Source organism: Amblyomma mixtum, chromosome 1 (genome assembly GCF_055824585.1).
Source record: "Amblyomma mixtum isolate Tamu chromosome 1, ASM5582458v1, whole genome shotgun sequence".
NCBI lineage: Eukaryota > Metazoa > Arthropoda > Arachnida > Ixodida > Ixodidae > Amblyomma > Amblyomma mixtum.
In genome coordinates, this window is record NC_143012.1 from 170,628,964 (window position 1) to 170,642,178 (window position 13,215).

At 47.8% G+C, this 13,215-nt stretch overlaps 1 protein-coding gene across 1 annotated transcript in view; it reads right to left on the bottom strand.

Annotated features, from left to right (window-relative positions):
* Positions 1–13,215, bottom strand: part of LOC149369774 (luciferin 4-monooxygenase-like) — a 101,180-nt gene that overhangs the window by 69,620 nt on the left and 18,345 nt on the right. The window contains exon 5 of the mRNA XM_089559391.1: positions 9,486–9,767. Within this exon, the coding sequence (XP_089415517.1) occupies positions 9,486–9,767 (282 nt within the window). The remainder of the gene's footprint in view (positions 1–9,485; positions 9,768–13,215) is intronic.

The window sequence follows — 13,215 nt, forward strand, 5'->3', positions numbered from 1 at the left end:
AATACCCTCGAATGAGGGCCTTTAGGGGTATGTTGAATAAATAAATAAATAAATAAATATAGGTGCCGACACATGACAGTTTCGTTTCCCAGTAGTGCGCGGGAACGTAGAGGGCGCAAGCGGCGGCAATTTTGGGGCCCCGTAAGTACACTGCGTACGAAAAAGTCCCAACTGACCCAAGCTTCAAGGGAGACCTATTACTCGCGCGACGCGGTCTCCCAAACGGCTCAAGCAGGAGGGTGTTCTAGATGCAAAATATACCGGCTTTTCGCCTTACACCTCATAAGGTGGATTATAGCGTCTACATAGCCGATTTTCATTAATTTTGAGTTCATTTCATTTCGCGGCTCTTGCCGTAAATTTGTCCTTTTACTGCGGACAATAAATAAAATGGGTAAAGTGAGAACATCTCAAATTAAACAATTTTTTCATGCGTAAGTAAAGCAGTATGCACGACAAAAGGAAGACGGGAGACGACACGAGCGCTAACAACTGGTTATTTCATTCTGGGAAAAGTAAAACGGCGCAGGACACAAAGAAGAAGCCCAAAAAAACAGAACAACAAAGGTTAAAACTTAAAAAAACTATACTGGGTATGCACATCACAGTCGAGTCATGACGTCTTTTTCAACGGAATTCGAAGAGTATCTTCGATAGTAGACGGCACTCCCCTATCCCCTGGACCTCACATAATTGCAAGAAAGGCCGACTCCTTATCTACCAAATTGATATATGATGAAGCAACACACTCATCTGCTTCCGTCCTGATCACACAGGGTTATTAAACCCGACACTTGTCTTATCTAGTGGGGAAAGCAATCGTTGCCCTCGCTGCAATGCAAAGCCAAGTTGTACAACACCGCTACTTTTTTCACCCATCTGTGATGTTCGAACAATTCTCATTGCTTCCCCACTTAGAAAGACAAGTCTCCTGTTTAATCATCCTGGTGAAATTTGTAGGAAGACGGTGCAGGCCTTTATGATCAGGAAGGAAGCAGAAGAGCGTGTTGCTTCACCATTCATCAATTTCGTAGATAAGGAGTCAGGCTTTCTTGGTAACTGCGTGAGGTCCAGGAGATAGGGGAATGCCGTCTACTATGGAATATAGTATTGGATTTTCGTTGAAAAGGATGTCATGACTCTACTATGATGCGCATGCGCAGTACTTTTTTTTCGTTTTAATCTTTGTTCTTCTGTTTTTTCGATTGTTCACTGTGGCCTGCGCCTTCATATACTTTTCCTAGAATTAATAACCAGTTGTTAGTCAGCGTCTGTGTCGTCTCCAGTCTTCCTTTTGCCCTGTTTACTGTGCTGCTTAAGCATGAATCCTTACCAACCAGCCCTGTTTTATGTTCTTGTAAACAAATCTTCGCATTTTTTTTTATTTTGTATACCGATGTGCAAGAAACATCCCCAGGCTTAGCTTGGTTAAGCCAAGAATGCGTTGCATATGGCGCGGTCTTTTTGCGCGAGGTATTGCTTGGCGGCACTCGATTTTCTCAGCAGCTTTTCCTCCGTGACGTATGGATGGATGGATAGGAGCGCCCTCTTTGAAACGGGGCGGTGGCAACTAGTGCACTGCACGGGCTCGGGCCGGCCCGAAAGCCCGGGCCCGGCCCGGCCCGCGGGAACATGATCTGTTTTGCCGGGCCTGGGCTGGGCCCGGGCCTGAAGTTGCGGGCCCGGGCCGGGCTCGGGCTTAAAGCTGCGTACCCGTGCCGGGCTTGGGTTTGTACAGAAACGGCTGGTGTCCGACTATTCATTCACTATTGCAGAGTGAAGTACACAACTGTGGCATTGGAGCAGCGGGATGAGCTATCAGTTATAGTACGCGCTGAGAAAAAAACTATGCTTTATTCATTTACTTATTTCCTTATTTCCATGCCGCTGTGGCTCAGTGGTCAAGGCGCTTGATTACTGAGCCGGGGAATCAAGGTTTGCTCCTAGCCTCGGCGGCCACATTTTTATTTAGGCGGCAAGCATGACAGCCATGTACTTTGTAGTATAATTGTTCGTTGAAGAAACCCACATGGTCGAAATGATCAGGAGCCCTCTGCTTCGATGGCTCTCACAGCCTGACTCCCCTCGGGCCCTTAAGCCCCAAAAACGTAGCTTTTATTTTATAGCTATATTTTTCTCACGTGGAAAAATTCACAAACTAAAGCGCGTTTGGTTTTCTTTTTTATCAGCTGACCGGAAGTCTCGTAAATGAAATATCCACAAAAGCTCGCGAGAGCTTGTAAATCTCATCTCATAACCACACCTATCCCTCCTCGCTTCTTCAGCCTGGTTGTCATGACAAGTGTTTTGCCCTGCAAGTTATCACGTGGTTCGCGCGTTATCTTCTCCTCCACCAGTAAGAGTAAAATTCAACCGGTCTTAATTGGCCAATGATCGTTCGTCATCCCAAAACATTAGAAATGCATTCGGGAAGAGCATATTAGTTTAGGACGCTTATAGTCTTCAAACACACACCATGAAATACTAAAGCCTTATAGCTTTTAGTTTCTGCTGAAAGGCGACCAGTTCGGCTATGAGTTCAACCTGTGAGATCGCGTTCACTAAAAAAATGTCATCCCACTGCTTGCTAGGCAGCTTTAATGTTTATACTTCGCGGGCGGCAAAACATAACTGATTAAAATCGTGGGGGAATGCAAAGTAGTCTATTAAGCGCGTATGGAGCCCTTTTTATTTGGCTCTCGGAACTTCCGAGTTTTTCTTTGCGCACCTACACGAGATCACTGTCCAAAAGATGGGTCTGGGTTAAAAAGAACCAACTTTCTGCAAGCCAAACTGTGGTTCCAGAACCTTTGTCGGCCAGTTTCTTATCGGTCTAGTCCTTGCTCAGAGTGAGCAGTATACCTCATACCTCAAGCGATACTGTGAAACGGGCCGGGCCAGGCCCGGGCTGGGCTTCCCTCCGAGATTCCCGGCCCGGGCCGTGCTCGCCAGAACGATAATTTAGCGGGCATGGGCTAGGCCCGGGCTTGAAGCCGCGGGCCTGGGCCGGGCTCGGGCTGTAGGTCTCGGGTTCGGGCCGGGCTTGGGCCTCAAATTGAGGCCCGTGCAGTGCTCTAGTGGCAACCGCCACCATGCTCAGCCCTTCTTTTTTCCTTTTCTTTCCTTTTCTTTCTTTTTTCTTTTTTCTTTTTTTTCCTTGTTTACTGTGTTTGCAATTCTCACCAAGAATCGCCATCATCTTTACTTCCGGTTTTTCCTCCGGCTGTCGTGACGTCACGTCACGTGGTTTGGTGGCTGCCCGGCCGCGCCGAAGGGCTGAACTGAGTGATTGCAATACGCTACGCATAAAAAGAAAACGCATAGCAAGGTTGACTGAAACCCATCTGCGCTCTAATTTTTTTTTGTCCTGAACCCGTTTGAACCCATTTGAACCGGTTCGAGACGGTCCGAACCGGTTCGAACCGGAACGGAATGGCCTTCTGGAGCCGAACCCGGATCTGAACCCGAAAGGCGTGAACCCGAACCCGAACCGAACCCGAAAAAATGCCGGTTCGACACCCTGGTCAAGACCCTATAAGCGATTACCTTAGCAAATATCACGTAGGTAACAGACAATAAGCTGATCGGTCTGTAATTCTTCAAAACCTTGACGTCTCTTTTCTTATCGATTAAGATAATGTTAGCGTTTTTCCAAGCTCTAGGTACGGTCAAGGTCACAAGGCAATCCGTATACAGGGTGGCTAGTTTTTCGAGCACAATCTCTCCTCCATCTTTCAACAACTGTGCTGTTATCTGATCCTCACCAGCTCTTTCCCCTTCTGCATTGCTTCGAAGGCTTTCTTTACTTCCTCCTTCGTTACTGGAGAGGTGTTCCATTCCTGTACTCGGCTGCCTCTTTCAGTAACGTTCTGATTACATTCGCCACTGTGCAGATTTGTGTAAAACTCTTCGGCTACTTTAACTATCTTATCCATATTGCTAATGACATTGCCCTCTTTGTCTCTGAGCGCATACATCTGGTTTTTACCTATGCCTGGTTTTCCCTTCACTTCTTTCAGGCTACCTCCATTCTTTCGAGCATGCTCGATTTTCTCCATGTTAAACTTCCTTAGTCGGCTACCTTGCACTTATTTATTAACTTCGATAGCTGTACCAGTTCTATTCTCTCTATGGAGTTAGACGTCTTCATGCTTTGCCGTTTCTTAATCAGATCTTTAGTCTCCTGAGATAGCTTCCCGGTATCCTGTCGAACCATCTTACCGCCTAATTCTTCGGCGCGCTCCGTAATGACATCTGTGAGACGTTCGTTAATTGTTTCTACACTACGGTCGTCATCCTCAGTTAAAGCGGAAAATCTGTTATGCAGCGAAATCCTGAATTCGTCTACTTTCCCTCTTAATGCTAACTCGTTAATAGACTTCCGCTTCACTAATTTCCTCCGTTCCCTTATCAAATCAAAGCTAATACGAGACCTTACCATTCTGTGGTCGCTACAATGGGCCTTTCCGAGTACTTCCACGTCCTCTACTATGCCAGGGTGAGCGCACAGTATGAAGTCTATTTTATTTTAGTCTCACCATTGGGGGTCTTCCACGTCCACTTCCTGTTGGCTCGTTTGCTGAAGAAGGTATTCATGGTACGTAAACTGTTTATATAACCAATACTAACTAACTAATACTAATAACTTATACTAATAACTAATACTAACTAATACTAAACTTATAACTTTGTCACTACTACATTTAGCCTCCTTATTTATTTAGAGGCGTTCAGCTCACCGTAACAGATAACCCCACCAGTTTTTAGGACCAACAAAACGCAATTACCCTAGCCCCCTTAGTTCAACCAACTTTTACTACTTTTCGCGCCTGCGGACCGCGAACACGACGTCCACTAAATCGCGCCACTCATTTCCTAACCCAACGATTTGGTCCCTTTTCTAGAGCATTCTACTTCTTAAAACCGGACCATCAGGTCGGGGGAAATCATTTACCCGTAAGAAAGCCGGTCGGTACCCGGCGGCACTTGGGATCAAGCCTAGCCCGCGCTAAGGCAATTAAGTAGTGAGGAACGGTTAGCTCTGCAGCAAGCACATGGAAGAGGGGGGCATAGTTGCAGGCCAGTTTCTGCGACATTATGAAGAACAAAAACGGAAAAGGCGACACCCTGTGCTGTCCCCTGCCTCTGCCCCGTCTCTTTCTGCGGTTTCTGTTTTTAATAATAGCGTGGCAGAGATTGTCTCGTGGCACGCGCTCCGCAGAGTGACGCCTTTTGAACGACTTAGTGGCGCACGATTTTCGAATGGCGCGAGAAACGGGCCAAGTTTGTTGAGCCGCGAGGGCTGAGGGTAACCACATTTTCGAAATTCTAAAAAAACTGAGGTAAATATTTCTCACGGTGCGCTACATGGCTTTGAATAAATAAGCACCCCAACTACACTAAGTAAAAAGTATACTATTCAGCATCAGTTAACGAGCCTGCTAGTTAGCACGTATTAGCTGTATTATAATGCACTGCACTGCTGAAAATGCCGAAAAACTGCCTCTTCTAGCTAAAAGTACCGCCGCAGCTCTGTACCAGTGGTTACGCTGCTGGGCTATTGACCCTAAAGCTGCTATCTCGTTCCCGACCCCGGCTTTCGCATTTCGATGGAGGCGAAATACTACTGACCGTGCGAGATCAGCGCGCGTTAAAGAAACCCATGTGGAAGAGATTATCCGGAGCCTTCTCTACAGCTGGCCTCATATACTGAGTCACTTTGGGACGTTAACCCCACAAACCCTAAATCCATCCTTGCTCAAAAAACCACAATTTTAAGAACTGCAGCGTCTTCGCTGAAACATTCTGTATATCTGGTCCGCACTGTTGAGATCAGCGTCAGCGGGACTCGCTTGAAAGCAGCTAGCACACATGTCTCTCCTGGGTGGCTCCGATTACCTGCTGTCTATTTGGAGACGGTTGCTTCAAGGCCTGCCGTAATGGACCACAAGGGGATGGTGTGGTCCTCATGCAGCTTCATTCAACGGGCTTTGCTGCGTTGGAGTGCGGCCGTCTTTAAAGGGACGTCGGGCCGACGTTTGGGGTACCAAAGCGCCCAATTTCCTATGTCGCCCCACGTGCCGACAGCCACCGCAGCGAGCAGCAGCAGCAGCAGCAGTAGCAAGAGCTTATAACGACTCCGAACCCTCCCATCGCCAACAATTGGTTGGCAGCGGTGTGGTGAACCGGGTCGTATGGTGCTGCATCTGGGTATGAGGGTTTGGTCTTTTCGCTTTGGGTTCTCCAGGCTTCAAATCATGGGTTAACAATTTGAACTGCTGGTTTATCTGGTGTTTGTATGTCTGTAGCACAGGGGTAGTTGCTCAGAATCACCATGAGCGAGGAAAGCGAATATTTAAAAGCAACGACCGTGGACCTAACGAGGTTTTCGAGGACAGAACTGTTGTTCTTGTGCGATAAGTCAGGGGTGGATGTGGAAGACAGAGCGAAAGATTCGGATATTGTTCAAGCAATCCAAAATTTAGAAACTCAGGAAGAGAATGATTTTCAAATTGCTTGGGATAATATGCAGAAATGGGTAAAAGAAGAGCAGAGAAAAAAAGATGAGGAAACGGATGTACGGGAACTAGAGGCACAGCTAAAGGAGCTTAAACACGAGGCTGGGAAAAGGCGGCTCGCAAAGCACAACGGGCTTAATGGGAACGAAGTAGCAATGAGCGATGCTATCTCCGTTCAGACAGGGCCGTGAACGTTCCAGTCCATCGCCGAGTTGGAGAGATGTGACGCCGTAAGAAAGAAATGTGAAATCGCGCACAACCGGCATGTATGGTAAATGACAAAGCGCGGCCAAAATAGCGTGGCTGGAGAGACCGTCTCAGAGTGAGCTAGGTGCATCTCCGCCACAGCTCATTCAGAAAACGTGTGGAAAGGGTACGGATGGCATCGGACAAAGCCGAGCCGAGCGAGAGTCCCTATAGGTACTAAACAGACCGTCGCCCGGTTAGATTGTCGCAAACCTGCAATGAAGGGGCGAGAAATTGAGTCTAAACGGCGCGGACGGTTGAGAAACGAGAGAACTCCGAAGAGAGGCTATAGTAGTGAAAGTAGGAAGCGTCGCCGAGTTGGTGAAGCGCGAGAATGCTAAAAAGGGGCCTGTACAGGCGACTAACCGGAACGGAATGTGAAAGGGATTATTTCCCCAAAGGCAGAGGTTTTGAAAGCGAAACAAAGGGGAGCCCTTGAGGAATTGCGAATCGTGGCAACTCCAATTTGAGGCGTCACTGCGGTACCAGTAACCAAGCCAGGGTTGTGACTACCTCGGCGAAGCCTGGCGCATGAAGAGCGTGGAACTGCATTCGGGTTAAAACGCAGCATTGAGCGCCACGCTGAAACAAAGGACGAGAGCCCGATTCTAGATGAGCAGTGCGTTTCAGGGGAAACCGCTCAGGGCGATGAGCAAGCGGCAGAGGACTATCTTCAGGGGAGCGAACTGCACAACTCGGGGCAGCTGAAGGTCGGTCTGTCAGGTGTGTAGAGGTTAGGAAGTTGCGAAGACAACCATCAGTTGCGAAGACAAATATTTGCCACCTAAGGAAGGATTAGGCAAGTCAGGTCAAGGGCTGGAGGAAGGAGCCTTTTTGTTCCTGCGATGCACGCGAAGAGTTCTAAGCGAGAAAAGAAAATGGAAAGAACCAAACTTCAATAAAACAGAGAGTTGAGCTAGTTGGTACATGTTTCTTGGAAAAAACAGCGCTAAACGAAAGGACAACGAAAAAGAGTACAACAGGACCGGCGCTGACTATCAACTGAAGGCTTTATTACGAACAACACGCAATATATACTCCAATGACAACCAAGAACGCATGGCAACACCAAAAGCTACAATGATACATCAATCACCTGGATCCAGATACTTCAGTTCACAGTCATGAACTGCGGTTTGTCCCTTGTGCTGAAGGGGTTGTGTATCAAGTGCCGTTCACGTGCGGGAAGACCTATATAGGTCAAACAGGAAGGTGCTTGAACACCCGCTTAAGAGACCACAACACTTCATTAAGGGGGGCTCCGTCCTCAAACTTGGCCTTGCATTATAGGAACTGTTCCCAGAATAACCAACCTGATTCTTCTGAAAAATCATGTACCCTCATTTTTAATGAAACTAAGATTCTGTACAAACACAAAGATAAACTAACACGGGAAATCAGTGAAGCCTTTCATATTCAAAAAAACAGTGACTCATGCGTGAGCATCCCCTCTGTAACAGTTCATGACTGTGAACTGAAGTATCTGGATCCAGGTGATTGATGTATCATTGTAGCTTTTGGTGTTGTCATGCGTTCTTGGTTGTCATTGGAGTATATATTGCGTGTTGTTCCTAATAAAGCCTTCAGTTGATAGTCAGCGCCGGTCCTGTTGTACTCTTTTTCGTTGTCCTTTCGTTTAGCGCTGTTTTTTCCAAGAAAGGAAAGAACCAAAAGGAAACGGTTGAAATGTCAGGCCCTAAATTCACGTGCGCAGACAGGTGCTAATGTTGGCACAGGTGGAAATGCGGCAGAAGGGAAAGAAAAACCTTCCCGCATTGGAGCTTGTAAATTTGCGGTAAACGTACTGGTCAGGCGACACGCGCTGTTTGTTCTAAACCTGACCGCCGTAACAGAAAGGGAAGACCGCGTCTTCGAAGCAGAACAAGAGCGATGTTTTTCGAAGGGTATCGGCCTGCGAGAAGACCCAGACCCGGAGTGCAGGACCAAAAAGAAGGGGCTGAAGTTTGAGCAAAGCAAGACCCCCTCTCCAAAGTTTCTTCAAGTGTCGAACACCTCCGCCGCCACTGGGAGACGGACGTTATCTTGTCTAATGATTGTGGCCAGGTCTGGAGACGAAGGCCATGTTTCCGGCGTTGCCCTCCTGCGTGCCTGCCCCACGAGTCGGAGGTCATTAACTACAGGTTTCGGCAACACGTGTCTACCATCCGCTGGCCATGGGACAACCCGTGCTGACCTACCGAAGCCTACGTGACCTCGCTGGCATTCTCCTCACTCTGTCTCAAAAATGTGACCGGGACGTGGCCACAAGTGAGAGAGTGACACTGTGCGCGAAAGTGCACGTTCAAGCCACTCACTCTTAAGCGAGGCCGCCCTCTGTCTAGGGACTCTAGGGAATGGGAGCCTTATTTAACTAGGCATTGAGGGTGGCCAAGAGGCTCTCCCGTTGACTCTCCAGTTTGCTCTTACGCTTGTAAAAATGTAAATAAACCCACTCGCAATATTCCTCCCATCACCCAACTCACTGACTCTACGGCACTCCTGTCCTGATGGTGGGAACGGGTGTCGACTTAACCGCGGTTCCGTCAAGCAGCGACTCTGAAGCCCCCCATCATCCAACAGCGCGCTATTTACGTGATTCCAGATAATTCACTGGTGCTCTATTGCACGGGCTTATTTGGCACAGCAATGCAAACGCTCATTTCCTGTCAATGCTCAGATTTCCCCGTTTTAAATTAACATTTAGTATTCTCATTTACGTACCTTGATCTCAACCATCGTTGTAGGCCCGCCCACATCACTTCCGGTGTGCAGCTTCCCGGTTTTTGGCTGGCTAAGCACGACCCCGCAAGACTCGGTCATGCCGTAGACGTTCAGCAATCTCTCGATGCCATTGAAGGCCTTGTAAGCTGACTCGGCCATAGACGCTGACAGCACGCTTCCGGTCACGGCAATGGCACGCATGCAGGGTAAGCCTCGCACTGTGCACTGCATCTCGCGCAGCAGGGCTTGCAGCTGAGACGGGAAGAATATTGCCGCTGTCGCCTGCGTAAAAGGGTCACACGCATGAATAATCAGGCCGTGACTCAGCAACTAGCGGCAACAACCCTTCTGGTTATTGTCGCTGCCCTACACGAGAAATACGAGGATAGAAAAAAATTTAGAATTAACAGTTCCTGAACGGTAGTGGGACAGGTACAGGGACTGATGTGTCAGCATTAAGTCCTTCAAATTAGAAGACGCTGAGGAAATTTTACGTGACCGAACAATGCTGACTCGACTTGAGATTGGGGAGTCTTATCAGGAAGTCGCTTCAGGTCGATGTGTTCACAACGAAAACATGACTCGTCTACTGAGCGGCGTGAAGTTAGGCGCACGTGGCTGGCAACAAAGTTAAGTTTTGGAAGGTTCTTTCGAGCGCTGGCCACACCAGTCACCCACACTGCTGCTACGTGGTCACCGCTTTGCGCTTCAAAAGGGTTCTTTCGACTACATCTCGACATTTTGCTCTAAGAAGCCGACGCAGGTACGACAATGCAGTACGATAATACCAAGCATGACAAAATTATGTCGTTGACTCGTAGGTAGTAGCTAGAAAAGGCTGTTATTTACATTATCACCTAAGTACCTTTAAGTTCATGGTTTCTGGACGCATTACTCCCTGACGGAATCGGAGGCACTCAAAATTGCAAGCGACGACGTTTTTTTTTTAGCTTCCTAGATCAACAGAAGATACAAAACGTGTAATTATGCGCACAAAATGAGCTGACATCAGAAGCAATGCGCTAATGCATCGTAAATACTATAGCGGCAGTTCATGGAGGCGACATTTTTTTTAAGGCCAAGAACTACAGCAGCACTGCTGGGAGTCGGGCTTCCACTGCTTTTCTCCCTGCTCCACCGGAGGCAACCATCCAACATAGGAGGGAGGCGATACCCTGAGCGCAGAGCCACGACGCCGAAGAAACGCTGCTGTACTTGGAAATGAAACTGGCGCACTTTACAGCGTCGCAGTGCAAGGCGCGAAATCTATCAACGCAGCCGAGTAGATAAGCACAAAGCGAAGCTGGCTGGCAGCGGTTACTGTTTACTCCGTATTATTATCGGCAGAAAGCAGGGAAAGCGCCCACGTAGCATCTGTCTTGATGACCACGCCATATCAAGTGTCCCAGTTTACAGCACGTAAGGACAAACGCTAGAGGCAAGTGAAAGTCATAATTTAGAAAAAGGGCTTGAATTTCAGACACCGAGAATTGCCAGGCATGACATTGGGTTATACCACTCCATGCACATGTCTTCGTGTGTTTGTTAACTGGTCATTCAGCAAGAATACTTGCACGTTTGATACCTTTGAAACTTGGAAACCACATAAACTGCGTTAGCTAGTGGCTTACTATTCAGCAGCGTAACATTCTGACGTAATACCAAAACAAAGATTTAAATAGCTAATAACTGTTAACTAGTCCACTAACTGCCATCTTGAGGCTTCTGACATCTTCTAAGTACTACAGCAGGCGGCGGCAATCTTTAGCCACAAGCTGAGCATTCTTTCGTCCAGGTGCCACAAGAAAAACGCTGACATGAAGGATGCGTCGTCAAGGCCGGTTCGCCCAGCGATTGTCTGCCGGCATCCATGAGTGATGCGCAAGTCATTCTTCTGGCGGTATCAAGCTTCCTGAAGGAAGATGGTCGCAACATCTGGAATACTGCTCACCAAAGTGGCGCTGAGCATTTTTGCATCGCCTTTTAAAACTTCGATTGATAGCCACCTTCTAAGAGGTGGACGTTTTGGTGATAACTCGCCACATGAAAACAGACGATGTGAAACATACGTCGTCCAAGGCGATTCGCTCAGCATTTGAATGCCAGCATCCCTGAGTGATAACTGCAAGACTCCCCCGGTGGTATCAAGCCTACTGAAGCATGATGGTCACCACATGGCCAATATTGCTCACCAGGGTACCACGCCTCGTCCTAGCCTCCGCTTTTAAATCCCCCCACTGATTTTCAGCTTCCTACAGCCAGCGGAAACACTTCGCCAGAGGCTGACAGTATTTTTCTCTATCGGTCGCAAGCAAATTCCTGACGTCGAACATTCGTCTTCCAGGCCGGTTAGCTTAGCGATTGATTTCCAGCATCTATGTGCCGTAACAGCAACACGTTCTTTCCTCTGGCAATACCAAGACTCCTCAAGCAAGAAGGACGCCGCGTCGCCAAGACTGCTCGTCAGGGACTGCTGATCGTCCCAGCGTTTTCTTTTCGATAACCTTCAGACTTCCACCTTTATACAGAAACTGTTTGCCAGAAGCCGAGAGTATATTTATCCTTCTTCCACAAGAAAATAACTTATATACAGCATTCGTCGTCAAGGCCTGATCACTCAGCAACTGCCTGTCAGAATTCATGAGTGATAACTGGAGGCCTTTACTCTGGTGGTATGAAGACTGCTTAAATAAAAATTGTTTGCTAGAGAGCCGGTAGTTGTTCCAATTCAACCTTTAAAATCCGGTATTGACTTCCAGCTTCCGGCAGTCGGCCGAAATCTTCTTCACAGCGTGACGTTTTCTTAAGGCGAGAGCGTTAGTACCACCAAAGTCGAAAAAATTGTCCCGCGTTGGCAGCGTTACCAACCGTTTGAAGCCTCGCAACTGAAGCGCCAGGAGAAGCCACGTGACCCCGTGGCGTCGTCACAACCTGCCCACTCGACTGTAAGCAAACTGACCACCGTGGAAGGTAACAAGTAAATTAATGATTGGTCGCGAGAGGCTGCTCAAGACAGATCGCACAAATTCACAGCTGCAGTACTGCGCCAGGAGTGGTTTCAGCACTCTCAAGGATATATGATAGCAACGTATAAAGTCTAGAACAATCAATTCCTCTTATTTTAGCATTCACCTATGAAAGCTATCACGCCATACCCTTAAGGCGAAGCTTAAGTGTCCCCTGCAAGTTTTTTTTTCCAATTTTTACAAAAAAATGGAAGGGACCGATATGAAGGTGTAGAGCTAATGAGTTAAAGCCCATATATACGGAATTGGTCATTCTCAAATCTACATTCATACGTCCGTGAGAGTCCTCGTACCACTCCTCGTGCAAAGGTGCAGCGGTTAAGTGATGCCCCACTGGCCTGCGTTGTGTTGTGTTCCGTTTAATGGCGCATAAGCAGCTAAGACCTTCATGGCTTGGTTTGGTTTATTGGGGTTTAACGTCCCAAAGCAACTCAGGCAATCAGGGACGTCGTGGTGAAGGGCTCCGGAAATTTCGACCACATGGGGGTTGTTTAATGTGCACTGACATCGCACCGTACACGGACCTCTAGAATTTCGCCTCCATCGAAGTTCGGCCGCCGCGGCAGGGATCGAACCCCATCATCATGCACCAAGCTCACGGTATAGGAAAATTGTTTCCTGCAGATTTTTACAAATATTTGAGAACTATAGTGCTGTAGATAGCTTAAAAACTTATTTCCTTCCGCCTAGTACTCGGAGAACCA